Source organism: Chelon labrosus, assembly GCF_963514085.1.
Source record: "Chelon labrosus genome assembly, chromosome: 13".
Lineage (NCBI taxonomy): Eukaryota > Metazoa > Chordata > Actinopteri > Mugiliformes > Mugilidae > Chelon > Chelon labrosus.
Window position 1 is genome coordinate 15,612,349 of NC_140346.1, and position 16,767 is coordinate 15,629,115.

Here is a 16,767-nt window from a genome sequence, read left to right on the forward strand (position 1 = left end):
TAATAACTTGTAATGTTGCAGTAATACGCTTATATAGTTGCCCTATATGCATTGAAAATATAAGAACACGTGTATATTTACTTGAGGCTCAAGCTGACCGAAATCCTTCTGGTTATTGTCATTATTCAAAGGCATAACAAACAAAATTACACATAAGCAATATTGTAGCTGACAACACTTTAAAGTTGTAATGTTTACTTCATTGTATTTATTAAGTAACTTAATACCTTCCTTGCAGTCAGGTTAATAATAAAAAATATTTACATAATCTGTATTATTAGACAGAAAATTGGCCAGCTGCTTCATAAAAGTGTTGTTTCTGTTTCCACATGAGTACTTTTACTTCCTTTTACGGTTTACTATGCTGATCAAGAATAATTAAGATATATTCATGGTGTTTTCCTGGGGAAATTTGTTTGCTGGAAATTAACTGCAACGTACTTCCCTTTGTGGTTCATCGAACTAAGTGGCTGGTAAACAAAACATTAATGGGATGTAACAAGTGACATGAATAGAGATTTAGTTTAAATAACATCCAGGAGCCTTCATATCGTTATTTATAGTTAGTAAACGCCATCTTTGACAACGAACGCTGTTGCCTAGTTGATCTAAACTGGTTGCTAAGCGACACATGACGGAGAACAGTGAGCGCTCGTGGCCGCTAATGGCTCCGAGCAGCGCTTGGTTAAATTTTTTTTCCAGCAAGTGAAAATGAACAGCGGTCACCGACAGTCAGGGGCATGACTCAGCCCGGAGCTCACCACTGCGGGGGTTGGAGCTCAGACACCGTCCACACATTGTGTTCCGTGTTTTGCCATTTTCTCTCCGAAGCAGCACACGGAGGGAGGGAGGGAGGGCGTCTGTCTGTGGGCGGTTACAAACGGTGCGTGATTCACAAACCTTATTTGTTCGTACTACTTTGAGCGCCATCTTGTTTGTAACTCTTCTACGTAAGTGGTAGTTTCTACCGAGGGGGTATCCGATTACCCTTTTTTTTTTCCAGCTTTAGACTGGGGACCTCTCCCTGTAGTACACGGGCGCACATCGCATTCGCTTTGCCGCTTTTCTCTTCAGAACTAAGCCAGTCTCTCCAACTGGACAGAAATGAGCATCGAAACGCTCCTGGAAGCAGCCAAGTTTTTGGAATTGCAAGCCCAGCAACAACAGAAAGCACGTGGTAAGTTTGTATTTTATTATAAATACAGTTTTCCAACACGGGTAACCAGGAAATATAATTTGTAACGCAGTTCAAACATTCAATGAGATGCGCGGCTGAACTATTTGTTTGCTCAGTTACAGATAATCCCCGTTTATGGTTATTTTCCCAGCGCCATTTATGAACTAATTACAATATGCACCTTCGTCGTAGTGCTTTTGAATTATATATATATAAAAAAAAAATACAATGGAAAGAAATGCGTCTCAGTCCGTCGGTGGCGTTTAAGTTTTACTTTCATATTCATTTTGATTTGCAGACGCTGTTGCGGAATTTAGTCAATCCCTTCTTTGGTTCGTGTAGCAGTCTGCGTCTTAACCTAAATAACATAAATCAGAAATAGCTGTGAAGCATAGCTACGAGGGGTTTTTGCTGCAGCGTCAGGAGTTACTGCATTGAAACCTGCTGCATAGACAGTTAACATGCAGCGTCACTGTTAAGTTTCCGATCCTCTCATTTTTTTTTGCTTCAGTCTGTCATTACGACGAACTGCACGCGCTGCTTCGAAACATTTAAAATAAAAAAAAATGGGAAAAAAAAAAAAAAACGCGGAGGGGGTAAAGGGCGGTGGCGCAGGGAATGCCAAACTCGTTTTACATAATGACCTGACATCGTCCGCTGGGGATCAAGTGTCTCTGGCTGTCAGGCTTCCCATACACACATCTGTGCGGCTCAATCATCCACCGCTGCTTCACCGTTTAACGTGTTGCAGCGCTTTAACAACGTGTGTCTCCATGTTTCGGTCTGCTCGTGCGTTGTTTATTTAAAAAAAAAAAAAAAAAACGACAACAAACTCTGGCCTTTCAGACGCTCGTGGTGGAGGGCTTTGAGTGTCTGTCGATGACGTGTATCCGCAGGCCACGCCCCCCCCCCCCCGTGTGTTAGCAGCAGTGGTGACACCGCCCCTTTCACCACGTGCGTGCTGGGCAACCCCTCCCAAAGATTGTTTATGGAGAAGATGACTCACTACAGAACGTAGCCTGTTTTGCAACCTGCGCATCTCACGCTATGAAAACACGATTTGTGTACTAATTGTGTTAAAAAAAAAAAAACTTTTAGAGTGTGTTACACCAACAAGACAAAAGTCCTGAAGCTCAAAACAGCGTGTAGACATACTATTCTTGCAGTCAATATACAAAAATAAGACGCAGACTTTTACAATCCAGACAACCGAAACCAAACCTTGTTTGGTTTGACACACTTGCCCAGTAAGAAAGACAGTGATTCAGTCACACGTCACTGAAAACCAAGGTATGGCAAAATGTTTTGTCAAGGAATACATTCTCTCTACACTCCCATAGTGCTCTGTGGCTGTTTTACCAGCATCCACTTTTAATTTTAACACTATGGGAGAACAGCGTACATCAGCAGCACATTTTGAGGACACTCTCCAGTTCAGAAAAAAACGTCCCACATTCCTTGTAGTGCTGTGTTTGTATACCAATGATCTCAAAGTATGAATGTGTCATAGGTAATAGACTCATATTAAAAGCCATTACAGGGTGTGGAATTATAGTCATAAAGATTAAGATTTAATGTAACAATAGATGTAAGGGACAAGTGACCTTAATGTAAGCCCTGTGCAATACTGTGCCAACCAGTATCAATGATCATGCTAGCTATTAACTTCAAAGAGAAACGTTCAGATTGTAGTTTAAGAAGGAATAAGTATTAGTTTATTTAAATTAGTCTTATTTCTACAAAAACACTATGGAAAGCTGATTACACCACGCTGCCAGTCTGCCTACTCGGTAAAGAAAATCTTTGTGTATAAAAGCAGCCACACTACCATTAATAGCAAACACAACATTAGGTCATTCTTCCATGATAACATTTAAACTCATTACAAGGAAGTGAAGCTGTTAATAGTCCACTTGGAACATGTAGTTTCTTACGCTGAGGCAGATGTGACTCAGACAACAGATATTTTTAAGATGAGCTGAACCACTTTTGTAAAAGGACTGAAAATAGCCCAGTGCAGAATTTAGGGAACATCTCTTGCCTCACGCTAACAAGATAACACAGCAGCTTAGGTGTACTGAAGTGAACAAGCTCACCTTGAACAGTTCACTTAACTTCCTGTGTGGTTGCAGCTTGCACTAGCCGGTGTTATGTGCTAATTTAGAACATTACGTGAAAGCTGAAGTGTTTAGTAAATGGGTGATTCTGATAAGGACTGCGGTTCCTGAGCCTTGTGTAGACATTAGCTTTGTTCACGACAGAGTGAGAGCTCCTGCTTCTTCCCTCTCCCTGCTCCTCCCGCCTTGCTGCATTGGGAGAGCAGAGTCCTCCTCCTCCTCCTCCTCCTCCTCCCACTCTGCTACTGTAGAGCAGGTCACTGTGTGGAGGAAAGTAGGCCAGTGTTTCTCTATGTGCTGCTGCAGTTATATAATGTCTATAGAAACCCTCTTGTTTTTGTGACTGTTTCATACGTTTTCTCTCGAAGAGGCTCTCCCGTTTGTATGTGTGTGTGTGTAGGTTGATGCCACAATACCTAATAATCAGTCTCATAACCGAACATGCACCTCACGAAAGCTAGCACAGTAACCAGAACATTTTGTACCTTTGTATTTTCATGTACTTTGAGTAAACGTTTTTCAGCACAACAGAACATATGTACATTAAAAAATGAGCTGTCGAACGTGACATGATTTAAAAATAATCTCGAGAGCTTTTTAGAACGAGAAACGTCTCCTCTTACTTTCACATGATTTTCAACAATAGCCGACATGTTCAGAAAGTTGCATCACTGTCCATACGCATCGTTTTATAGGAGTAAAAATATAGCTTTGCTCCACAGAAGACTATATTGTTATATTGGCTTTTTTTTTTTAATGCTTTGTAATAGTTGCACCAAGACTCAGTGAAAGGTTTGTGAGTGGAAAATTAGGGCTATAATGCTCTTGAACTTTGAACTCTTAACAGCTGCACAAATACAATTAGCTTGTATTCTATTTGGCACTATATACTCAAATTACTATGTTTTAGAAATATTATACATTCAAAATTGAACCTCCTTTAAGTCTGGAGTATTGAGTGAAGAAACAGAAAGCAGTTGCAGTCCTGTGTTATTACCACTGCAGTGTAAAGGTGGGGTCACACCAAACCCACTTCAAAGTACTACAAAGGTCAACTGTGACCTCACCCACATCGCCTGTGTCTCAGCGTAGGAAGCTCGGGTCAGCGGCGGCCCACCTCAGGGGCAAACAAACAACCGTCAACTTGGTGTGTCATCAAGATACTGATTGCTTTTTACATGCGGTGATTTGTCTTTATGGTGTTTAGTGATACTCACAGGAGGCGGGTGAACCTCTCAGTCCAGTAACCTTAACCTTCCTTCTAAATATAGTTTTGAATGAACACTTATTAACTGATTATAACCTTTGGCTTCATGAAGGACAGTTGTATTAGACTGCTACTAGCAAACTGATAAATGAGTGTGTAACTATAAATATGCAGTTAACTACACTGGCGTTCTTTTGGGGACGTCCCACTATAAAATATTTACATTGTGTAGTGTTTTTAGGGGGAACCCAGTGGTTTTCCAGTCTATTCCACCTCCTGATCTCTAGTTGCGTGAAGGTATGAGTGTTACTGCTGCAGTGGCCTGGTCCTTCATAATGAAACATCAGTCTGCTGGACTTATGAATTTTGTTATATTTTTAATGTCACCGGGGTTTTTTCGTAGCTACAAGGAGAGTTTGTTCAATAGTAGCCAAAATGTTTGATCAATTCAAAGACCTTTTGCTTTCAACATGGTAAAAACCCACCAACTACACTGAGAAGCTTATTAATAATTGTCAACTTAAATAAACTGGGTTTTTATTTTACTCTTTATAGTATGTAACATGTTATATCTTCGACTTAACGTGTTTTCAGGGATCTTTTAAAGTAATTTTAGTCATGTGTCTTGGTAGGAAGGAGGACTCAGCCTCACCTCCCCTGCACAACCTGGTCAGTGGACTGTGACCGGGATTACATTACAGCGGGATCTACCTCCATTGAGCCAACAACCTAATTGTGTTGAAGCTAGACTTAGATTAGCTAGACTTTTTCAAATGTGTAGCGCACATGTTACAAGGCAGGGGCACTAAAAGACGAGCGAACAGCCCAGAAAGTCAAATTTTTTTCGTCTGCTGAAATGAGATAACACTAAACCACAGAAAGCGATCACCTGAAAATGAACCTGAACATGCAAACTCATCTCATAGTAATGGAGCATTCACTGTTGTTGCGATAAAACAATGGCTGACGAACAGTAATGTGTTGTGTTCTAATGACATTATGAGGTTTGGGTAAAGTTTCATTGTTGTTGTTGACTTGTTATTCTGACTTTCATTCATTTATAACCAGGGCTATTATCATTGGGCTGATAGCAGGCCTTGGTTTGGTTGTTATGAGGGCTTGAAAATAAAATTGACCAGGTTTATTTCCCTTCATACAGCCCTGAATATCTCAGTGAACATCGCAGTGTTGTTGTTATTTTGTACCATAAAGTAAACATAAAGAGTATTCATATTTTGAGGTACTGTTATTTATAGTACCTGCAGTATATATGGGAGGAAGCTGCTGAATTTATTCTGTTAACGGGTCTTTTTTCTTCCACAGAGGATGAACTAAAGGAAAAGCTGCGTCTGCAGCAGCTGACAGAGCTGAGGCACTCGGACTGTAACTCAACAATACACATCAACAATGTTTCTAAAGCAGAGGAGCCCCTCACCGAGTGTCACCCGACACCCACGGCACCTTCTCTGCCTCCTCCCTCCATGCCCATCACTGTCATCCCTATCCCAGTTGTCACTCCTAACCACACAGGTTCACCCACTCTGCCTGTCGCCACGCTCTCTCCACCGGCTGCTCCTCCATTGGCCTCTCCTAAGAGAGACCCTCAATCCCCGCAGGAGCAAAGTGCTGCAGCTCTGCTGTGCTCTCCACAACCCAAACCTGACCATCCAAATGTGGTGACAACCAACCACAAGCCATTGATCCAGAACCACCACCACCACCCACAGCTCATCACCCAAAGTAACAACACTAAACTGCAGCAGCAGCAGCAGCAGCAGCAGCAGCAGACACACCAGCAGCTGGTTCAGCGCTATCCCGGTTCCATCGTTTCACCCCCACAGCAACACGCCTTACTCCCCCATTCGGCTCATGTACTTCAGCAGGCTCCCCTACAGAACGGCCCCATCAGCCGGGGGAGTCCAACTGATGACAGCCGCCTAGACAGCAAGAAGAGACCTGGAGGGTAAGAGTAAACCCATCGACTAAGTTCGTTATAACTACACTGGGGCTGCAACTGATCTGTTCATTTTTTCAGTCAGTATATCGGTGCATAAAAATTTAAAGTCTACAAGTAGTTTTAAAATGTTTACAGACAGATTAAGCATTTGTAAGGCTGTTACATTACTGGTACTGCACTGCTAAAATTGTGTCATCTGTGAAATCTGTTGTCCAGTTAATCTCATAATTTCTAAGCTTTAATATAAGACCTTATTTTAAAATGTACTCTGTGTGTTTGTTAATTTTATGATTACTCAGCCCAGATGATGAATTCTACTTTACATGGGACATGCTTAACTGTTCTGCCACTGTCACTGAATCTCTAGAAACAAAGTCACAAACAGCTTCGGCTGATTTTGATTAATCTCATCACGCTGCCCCTTTGGGCATCAAAATCTTATCGTACTCTCTTCTGTGCTCTGGCAGGACGGGCACAAGAGAAGTTCACAACAAGCTTGAGAAAAACAGGTGGGTTCAAACCTGTCTATGTGAATAATAATTTACGAGTTACTTTGCAGTTACTTTGCATTAGTAGTTTTTTCTGAAATTGATTTATTCTGGTGTTAATTTGCAGCAGTTTAATGCTGAGCTTCATCTTTTTAATCAAAAATGACTTGTCTTTAGAAAGATTCTGTTGTCATCTGATATTAAAATAAATCAAAGTGTAGCAGCTGTCTTCAAGTTTTCTCTCTGCGTCTTGTGTTTGTCAGACGAGCACATTTGAAGGAGTGCTTCGAGACTCTGAAGAAGAACATCCCGAACATCGATGAGAAGAAAACCTCCAATCTGAGTGTGCTAAGAAGTGCGCTGAGATACATTCAGGTAAGCTTGCCAAGTGCCTGAGCCGGCATATAGCATTCATCGGAGGCCAAGACTCGTTTGTACACGTTTAATTGGTGTTCATGATTACTACAGTACAATGAAGGCTGCGTTCTTAAAAATACAAACCGCAAGTAAGTAGAGGAGGAGGAGTGCCATGATCACAGCTGTAATTATCAGGATTTGTTTCCGTATTTCAAAAGACGTTGTTTGTTCGTATCAAATAGTTCCAGGCACCAAAGGCCGATGTTCCAAAAGCCAAAAGAGTTTCTGTAAAAGACAAAATTACTCATCTGAGAGGCTGAAACAGGAGAAATTTCCTTATTCCTGCTTTCCACAAAATTGAGTGTGTTTGGAAAGTGATTATTTTTTAGAAATATAAGCGAGGAAGAAAAGACGCAGGGTGCAACATGGATATAGGATTTGTTTTTAATACATGCTGAAGTCTCCATCTAGCCCTGTGTTTACCACAAAGTCACGAGTGCGCAATATTTCAGTGGCCGACTGCAGAGCACGCGTCACACGACGAAGGCCGCACTTGTTTCACTACCTGTTTGTGTTAAAGCAGGACTCTTATTAAGTTGAAGTCAGCAGTGATTGTTATCCATGCAAATGCAAACGCCTGTTATCCTGGTAGCGTATTGTCGTGAACCAGCTACATACAAACATGCCTGAAGAGCTGTGCCCCTTTGTTGAATCCCAGCAGACTGATCAGCGTCATCCGTGGAACAGTGTGTCTCTTTAATGTCAGCAACAGGAGGACAGACGACGAGTATGTTATTATAATGGTTTTTGTAGCGTGTATACGCTTCTAAATAAGGAGTTACGATCTGGCCACGGCGAATGTAATTATGGGTTATCTTTACCAGCTTTGGAATTTGATTTTGTCTATAATTGGTAATCTATTCAGCTTCTTCTTGCTTGATGCTCAAGCAGAATTTAGTCTGAGGCTTTCTCGTTTGCGCCATTGTTAAATTTGCATGTGCGCCGTCTCCACCAATGACTCGCCGTGTGTGTGTGTGTGGGTCAGACGCTCTGTGAGAGTATCCTGGCTGTAAACAGCTGGTGTACACTGGCCTAGACTAACTCTTTCAGACTGTGACTGTGCTGCTGAGTGCGTCGGAGTGTCGGCTGTGGGGTCATTTCTCCCTTTTCCTTTATCGGTAGATTCTGTCGGGTGGCTGTTCACTCATGGGCTCAAGTCAGTACCAGCTTTTACAAGGCTATTATATTTGTACGCTGATGCTGCAGTCGTTTTATTTGGTTGTTATGACATTATACTAAGCTTTTAAGGTCGCTATGAAAGAACCATCTCTCTATTGTTCATATCCCTTATTATATAACTGTGGTGCAGGTCTACTAATGTTAATATTAAAGAGAAGCTGCTGGTTTGATGCTCTGAGAAGCGGCAGTCTGGTAATTCCTCTCTGTGTGTGGATACTGAGGGAAACTAGGACAGCGTGGGTGCGTAGCTTGTCACCCAATCTCCCTCCCTGTGCCCCTCTCTGTGATTAAGCAACACGGTGTGTGTGTGTGTGTGTGTGTGTGGCGTGTTCGCCTGGCAGACTGACCTGCCTGTCTCTTCCTCCTATCAACAGCTGAGTTTGACAATGGCTGTATTTAAAGAAAATGGAGCAAGAAAAGCTTTCATAACGGGTAACATTTAATTCAAAGTTGTCACCAATTCTAGCTGGATTCAGTTAACCCTGTGCTTTAACAGTCTGAGTACGGGAGGTCACCTCAGTTTAGCTGCTTTTGTGAGTTTACTCGTACGTGCCGCTTAGTCGCAAGGTGGCTTTTTTCATTGGCCAGGCTGGTGTTGTTTTGTTTTGGAGGGGTGGAGTAAAAAGAAGGGAACTTTGGGTGATGGGACGCCCAAATAAAGACTGAACACGTGCGCACACTGGCATCTTGACATGGGTGGTACAAACGCGTGTCCTGCCTGCCTACCCCTGCCTCCTCCCTCCCCGCCCCTGTCCTTGCCTTCCTCTGGGCTGGCAGCAGAGAGGCAGCTTGCACACAAAAACACTGAGCTTAGAAGCGGCTCAAATGACAAGCTTCACACTCAGCATCTTGCATGTAAACTTGAGTGTTCATCTGACGTTGAGCAGAGTTTTTCTGAAAATAAATATGGTTAAATAAAATATGGATTTTATCAGTTTTCCACAGAAAGTCACAAACTTGGGCAACAGCTATGTACATTTAATTTCACTTCCTCATTGCATTTGAAGTGAAATGACTCTGCAGTTACAAGAAATGTTACATAAACTAATTATTTATGTTATCTTGGTTATACATGGGATCTGGTTTTTACTTAAAGGTCTTACATCTTGTTTCCCCTTGAGTCTGTCGTTGAGCTTTGCATGCCAGGGCTGTAAAATAAGCCCTGATGCATTAGCGCTCCTCCTCCCTACTCCCCCTCCTTTCCTCTATCCTGCCTCTCTGAGCTTTTAAGGCCACATGAGCAGCAAGCACATGGCTAGCCTGAGCCGCGTGACGTCACCCCCCCGTGCTGGGCCCCCGCCCAGCCCTGCAACAGGCAGGACTTGCCATACCACAAGGCTTAGCTGCCAGCAGCAGGGAGGGAGCATGGAGCGGTAAACACAAGGCTCAGTTTACTCCACTCGCGCTTCATTTCCCCTGAAAGCTGACTGAACTTGTTCCTCTACTGCTTGTCCACAAATGCCAGTCTGAAACGTGGCGGGCCATCTGGTAGATATGGATAAGTTAAAAAAACGTTTAATATTGGTGGCATTGTCTGTTGGTTTCAAGTCATTGTGCACATACCTTGATGTTTCCTTTGAAGCCTTGCCTTAAAACATAGCTGCACTAATTCCTTTGACATTTTCATATCCATTCAGCCTGTGAATGTTAGGAACAACCGGATCTGTGTTGTTTAATATCGACACATTTCTGCTTTGTAGTATATTGTTAAAAAAGATCTTTTAAAGTGTTGTCTTTATAAAACTTTTTGTAAAACTCAAGACTATTGCTGAAACAAAATCTTAAATCTTGCCCAGCTGTTTTACATGATGAGAACTAATGTGAACACAGCTCCAGTATCTTGGACCAGTGACCAGCTGACTAACCAAAATGAGGTAATTAGGCCAGCTAGGACCAACATCAGCTTGCACACAAGGAATGATGTGCAAAACTAGGCATTTTCTTTCCCCCCACAGACAAGTCTTTAATTGTTGAAGGCAGGCATCACGTGAAGTTCTCTTAACAGCTTGAAGACGCAGTAAGACAAGGGTTTATGGTTACCATACTGTCACAAGACCTGCAGGAGCCTGATCAGTCAGCCAGGCTGAGCAGCATGTCTGCAACGTGGCCTCCTGTGCTCCTGGCCCTTTAAGAAAACCCAGCCTTGTGCTGTCTGTTCCCGGCCGCTGCAAAAGTGAGTCAGTGAGTGCAGCTTGTGTTGCTCTCTTTCAATCCCCCGCTATTTGCCGCCCTCCCTCTCCCGCTCTCTGTGGGGCCATGTGCTCGGCACTCGCATTGCTTGTGACAGAGCTTGAGCAGTGTTTACCTTGCACACACGCACATGCACTCTCACACACAGACAGACACAGACAGACACACACAGACACGCACACACAATGCAGCCTGGCTCAGCGCTGATCTAGATTTTCACAAACGGAGAGAGGTGAGGCCTCATCTGTGTGTAGAGGGGTCTGAACACTCGTGGGGGTGCGGTCATGTGCAAAGAATCAAAAGGTTCTTGGCACGTTGTGTCCTACCAACCTGGCGAAATGATTAACGCGGCGATGGAGTCATGTGGGATCCATCTGCTACAGACTTAGTTATCATGGTTAATGCATGTCGCATAGTAATCACAGACTAACAGCTTCTGTAGAGACAAGCACGCCGTTGGCTCTGTCCACTATCAGCACTGTAAAGAGGGAGAGTTCAGTGGGTCTCGGTGTTTGTGGAGCATTTCCTCTCTCTCTCTCGTTCCCACTCCATGAGTCATTGTTCTTTGCATGCACAGTTGTGGCGCCACTCACATACGACTGCCTGCTACATGGGGGTAAAAGGAGGCACCCACCCAGCCTGCATGGTCTTTTTAGGGTTACCGAGGAAACCTTGAGAGGTTTTCAGCTGTTTCCCTGACAACCAAAAGAAAAGATAGAGGCATTTCAGTACATGATGTTTTTAAACCAAAGATATTGTTAACGCATTCAGACTGGGGCTCAGTTATGTCCTGTTCATTGAGCTTTAAAATGTAGTTCGCATCCTCATCAGATTTCTTCCATTAAAAGAAATGGTGCAATGCTTGAATTCTTGTAGATATCCAGACGCACAATCAGTGAGTTCAAAACACTGTGATTCTACTTTGATGTTGGTCCAAGACAAGCTACACAAATAAGCCTGGACATAAGTACTTAAAATTAGAACTGACCTATTGCGCATAGAGAGCAATTACGCTGGGATTTTCCAATTGGTCACAACAACAAAAATCTTGCAGTTTGTTTATGTTAAAGCGATTAGATTAAATGGGTTGTTCATGTGGATTTAGCTGGCTTATTTGTGTTCTTTCTGTCTTGGCCTAGCGGTCGTCGAGACTTCCTCTGAGTTTGTGTTTGAGTGACTGACAACACCTCCAGTGGGACACAGGCAAAGCACAGACCGCTTGGCCCATGCGTTTCTAATCCTGGATAAGGACTAGAGAGACAGGTGCCCAATCGCACATGGCCCGCCTTTTGTCCCCCTTTGCTATTTATGAACATGTGCATTGTACTGTAGGTGCACATGCACAGACGACGCTAGCAGAGACACTTTTACGCAAGTAGGCCAAACACAACACGTACAGATGCCCCTTTTCTTAATCTCACACACACACAAGATGACTTGCACATGTACCGTACGCTCACACACACAAACACTGTACACGGTGGTATGAACACTAACAGGAAGTCCACCCTTTGAGGCTTTATGACCCTGAGTCATCAGGTTGCTGGTTCCAGGTTTCACACAGTGTCACTTCCCTGATCCTGACAGCACACTAGACAGTTTGACCAAGCTGCGTTCGTTATGTGATAAATTATGTGTGTAAAGTTACGGTGCTTGATTTCATAACACCAATCCCCAACAACATAAGTAGCTTATCCAGCAGTTATTGATCTGGAAAGAAGCTCTCTGAATAGTGGGTATTTCAAGGTGACGTTTTATTGAGTTTTCATAGGTTTAACTTTTCCCCTTCTCGCCGCGTACAGGAAGTCCAGCTGACTTTGTTTGGTTTTGTCATGTGTCGGCTGGTTAAGGGAAATTAGGTCAGGGAGCCATTGCCTGGAAGCACCTCCTACTTTCCACCCTTGTCTCTCTCCTCCTTCCTCTTCCTCCACCTGCTCCTTAACTCGCCCTCCTGTAGCCAGACGCCGGTTAAGGTTTATTATTAGATCAATATTTGTCGGACATATTCTTGATTAATGGCCTGTAAAGTTTGGTTGACACCCGACGTCTGATTTGCTCTCATTGCTTCTCTGTGAGAGCAGATATTAAGTTATATGTGTAAATGATATGAGGCCTGCACCACAAAGCTGTTTCAGTTCACAGTAGTAAAAGAAGTATCCAGAACTAATACTAAAATAAAAACAGTTATAACTCGACTTGGAAATACTCTTACAAATCATTTTACTTAAAATAAAGATGTATTCGCACAAATAAATGTTTGATAACAGTCAGAGAGGTGTTGGTGCTACTTCATGAGGTTGTAGCGTTATCATTTATTTCTACATACCTAACAGGTAAGTTGTTGATCTACTTAACAAGGGGAACATGAATCAGTGTACTGCAGTGTAATACAAAACCACCAAGCAAATCTTTACGTATTACTTTCGTCATCACCATGGAGTTAAGTCAACACCTTTTGTGCCAAACAAAAACACACAAAGACCAGATTTGTGGCGAGACTTTTGTTTTGGATTATATTACACGCTACGTGTCAACCGAATGAACGGAACCTCAACTGTCACTAACTGTGTTCACGATTTTATAAGAGTTTCGCCATTTTTTATTTATTTTTTTTTCCTCCTTTCAGACGTTAAAGCGCAAAGAGAAGGAGTACGAGCATGACATGGAGCGACTGGCCAGAGAGAAGATCGCTACGCAGCAGCGACTAGCAGAGCTGAAGAATGACGTGAGCCAGTGGATGGATGTGATAGAGATTGACCGTGTCCTCAGACAGACAGTACAGCCTGAGGAGGACCAGGCCTCAACCTCCACTGCCTCAGGTAGGCGGACAGTCGGTGTGGGATGGGTGGGATGTGTGGGGTGTGTGCACTGGATGTTTGATTCTCTGAGAGCCTTTTAACCACCCCTGTTTTACTGATGTAAAATATATGGCTGTCCTGATACTGTATAACCATTATCTTTACATTTAAAGTAAGTCAGTGAGTAGTTCTGACTTGTGAAATGTCCACTTTCCACCTTCTTAAATTTTACATTGATTGAGTCTAATACTACGGTGTCGTTTATTTGTTTTTGATGCAGAAGGTGAAGACATCATGGACGATGACCTAGATGAAGAGACTGCACTGAGAGAGCCGACAGCCTTACCCACTGTGCCTCAAACCATGAAACCTGAGCTGCACAAGACTGCGACACCCGCTCCGACTCCAGCTCTGACACCCACCACCACTACCTCCTTCATCACCCAGCACATCTCCATCCAGCACAAAGCCTCTCTGCACCAGCCTCAGCCCCAGCTGCTGCCGCCGCCGCCGCCGCAAGTGACTCTTCCACAGCCACTGTCCAGGCCTCCAGCTCCACCTACGCTCGTGGCCACTACATCCAGCACTCCCGCCACCCCGAGCCAGACCTTGATCCCCACCCAGACACAGATGGTGACCACACCCAGTCTGCACCCCACAGTCATTGCCCACGCTTCAGTGTCCCACCCCTCAGTCATTCAAGCAGTCAACCATGTCATCCAGGCAGGCGGCCCCAAACACATTGCCCACCTGGCCCCCTCCACCACTAGCTCTGTGCAGTTAGCCACTGGCCACCAGCATATTGGCCACATCACCGTGCACCCAGTGGCTCACCTGAGCCAGCATATACCTGCACTCTACTCTCAACCAGTGGCCGTCACACAGCCAGCTATGGTCGGTCATATCACTCACACATTAAACCACACCCACCCTCACATCAACGGCACTGCGTCTGCCCAGCAAGCCGCCACAATTGTTGGTAAGCAGACAGCCGTGAGCACCCAGATGATGGCACACCACCCACAGCTGGTGGGTCAGACAGTGCTTAACCCTGTGACAATGGTGACCATGCCCTCTTTCCCCATCAGCACTCTGAAACTGGCCTGAACACTACCGGCAGGACCACCAGGCTGTAAGGCAGAGATACCCCGACATAGAGGGGAACCACAGGCCAGCGTCAAGCCCACCGCTAGGGCAGGAGAGCTGCTGGAGACCTCGAGATCTGCAGAACTTTACTATCATTCATAAGCATTACAGCAGACACAAACCTGGGAACAATCCTCAGACAAACTGCAAACCTCTTTCAGTACTAGTCTAGCACAGGTCCTGGTAACTTGATCCTGTATTTAGGATTCACCAGGCTACATGTGGTTGAGGGTCAACATGCTGAGTGTGTGTAGTAATACAGAGTGGGCAGGGGTGCAGTTCTAGGCCCTCGCTTGTCATCTGTTGCGCTGCCAGAACAAAGTCCAGACAGTGTAGCGTCAGGGAGCTGGAGCCCATAACCAGCACACTGAGAATGTGATTCAGAGGAGCTCCTCCTCTTCAGCAGGCACTTGCTGCAGGACCGGAGATAAAACATGCACTGAACTACAACTCCTGCACTGGAGCCGCTGTCCTCAGTGACGGTGCACACAACAATGGCTCCCCCTGCTGGCTGTTTGTGTTTAGTGTAAAACGACACCGTGTAGAGGGGGAAATAATGTTCCAGTGAAGTGTAATGCTGCTGGATATCAAAAGTACGATGACCACTTAGTAGAATATGCAGTCTTGTTCAAATATGGGTTTTAGCGTGGGACTTACAATCAAATTGTTAACTCTCTCTAGTTTTTATTCAGACATACTGGCAATTATACACTGAGCACAAGTATACGTTTTGGGATAAAGTTATGTTTTTCACCACGGCTGCTACTACATATAAAAATAATTTAGCTAAATAGTGTCAGTTTCTACAAATACACGCCCCCCCCAAACGCAAACACAACAGATAGAGGCAAGTTTACATACATCAGCCTGATTCTGTGAGGTGAGGTAAAGACAGCGAATTAGGAGATACTGAATGTGAATACATAAAAAGGTCCATGAAACATAGTAAAGTGTGTTTCTATGCTGTCTTGTAGGGCAAATGGTAGTAGGATGTGTGTCTGCATGCTGTGAATGCTTGCCTGCCATCTTGACTGTTGATTTAGTGATTACCATTAAAGTGAGGACCTACAGCACCGCTCTCCGTGCTCGTGAACTTCAACAAGTTGCTGAAAGTGTAAGATGTTTGGCACAGATTTTAAGTTCTTTCATTCATAATGGGGGGGATCGGTACAAAGCGACTTCAACAGCCAACATAAATCCAGTTAATGTGTGTTTATTCAAGACTATCCTTTTTCCAATGCTAGCACTGTGAAAACGTCTACTAGTCTCAATAAACAATCAACCTGCAGTTTAACATAGCACTTAGCAGAACAGCAATATACTGTGCTCTTCTAATTTAACCTGAATGTACTGATATGTGAACAGAAATAGAGTAGCGCATTCATCTGAAGTCGAACCCTTTTTCAAAAATGCGATTACTTTATTAAAGTATCAAATGTATGTAAAATGTAAACTGATTTTGTATTTTAAGATTTACTGATGCTTGTTTCATCTGTAGAATGACTTTTGTTTTATGTAAATTTTATAATATAGCTTCTTTTTATTTCTTGGGACCATGTACAGTGCTGTATATGGGAGGGTGACGACTACACAGACCTCTTCCCATGTTCATATCACGTTCGGCCACTTTGGAAAGTATTCGGCCCTTATCTGCTTTGTATTTTGATCTGATGCAATATGATTACAGCAGGATTTTTTTTAAAGAAGTAATTTAGTGAAAAGATAAATCAGCCTTCACATTTCATGAAAATTTCCTATTGAAATCATATTGCACCAAAACAAAATGTGTAAAAGTTACAGGGATACAGATACTTGAAGGAGCAACAATATATTTGTGTGTTTTCCCTATGGAGAAAGTTCAAGTTGTGTATATATAGCCTGTAAATGTTGGGCTGCATTTAGATCTAACTGTATTATGTAAAAAGCCAGGGAAAATATGTAACATTTAAAATTTATAAAAAAAAAAAAGAAAGATAATAAATTGTATTATGTTTACAAATGTCTGGAGCTGTTTATTTAAACAAGGTGATTATTTTATATTTTGAGCGTCAGAAATGTGAAGATCAGTTTATATTTGCATCAAACCATCGC

General features: G+C 43.3%; 1 protein-coding gene across 2 annotated transcripts; it reads left to right on the forward strand.

The window, feature by feature from the left end:
* The first annotated feature begins 917 nt into the window (after window positions 1-917).
* On the forward strand, window positions 918-16,630 carry mnta (MAX network transcriptional repressor a). Of its 2 annotated transcripts, XM_084558382.1 has the most exons (7): window positions 918-1,177; window positions 5,825-6,464; window positions 6,926-6,967; window positions 7,210-7,321; window positions 13,359-13,551; window positions 13,811-14,509; window positions 14,619-16,630. In XM_084558382.1, exons 1-7 carry the CDS (start codon window positions 1,105-1,107, stop codon window positions 14,624-14,626), a joined length of 1,767 nt encoding a protein of 588 aa, XP_084414508.1. In that variant the 5' UTR covers window positions 918-1,104; the 3' UTR covers window positions 14,627-16,630. The 2 variants fall into 2 exon arrangements, with proteins under 2 accessions (XP_084414508.1, XP_084414507.1); XM_084558381.1 differs by having other exon boundaries at window positions 13,811-16,630.
* Window positions 16,631-16,767: the final 137 nt, after the last annotated feature.

Coding starts and splice junctions, on each gene's coding strand:
- mnta (XM_084558381.1), top strand. CDS start 1,105: ATGAGCATCGAAACGCTCCTGGAAGCAGCCAAGTTTTTGGAATTGCAA. Junction 1,178..5,824: donor GCAACAACAGAAAGCACGTG/GTAAGTTTGTAT, acceptor TTTCTTCCACAG/AGGATGAACTAAAGGAAAAG. Junction 6,968..7,209: donor AACAAGCTTGAGAAAAACAG/GTGGGTTCAAAC, acceptor TGTGTTTGTCAG/ACGAGCACATTTGAAGGAGT.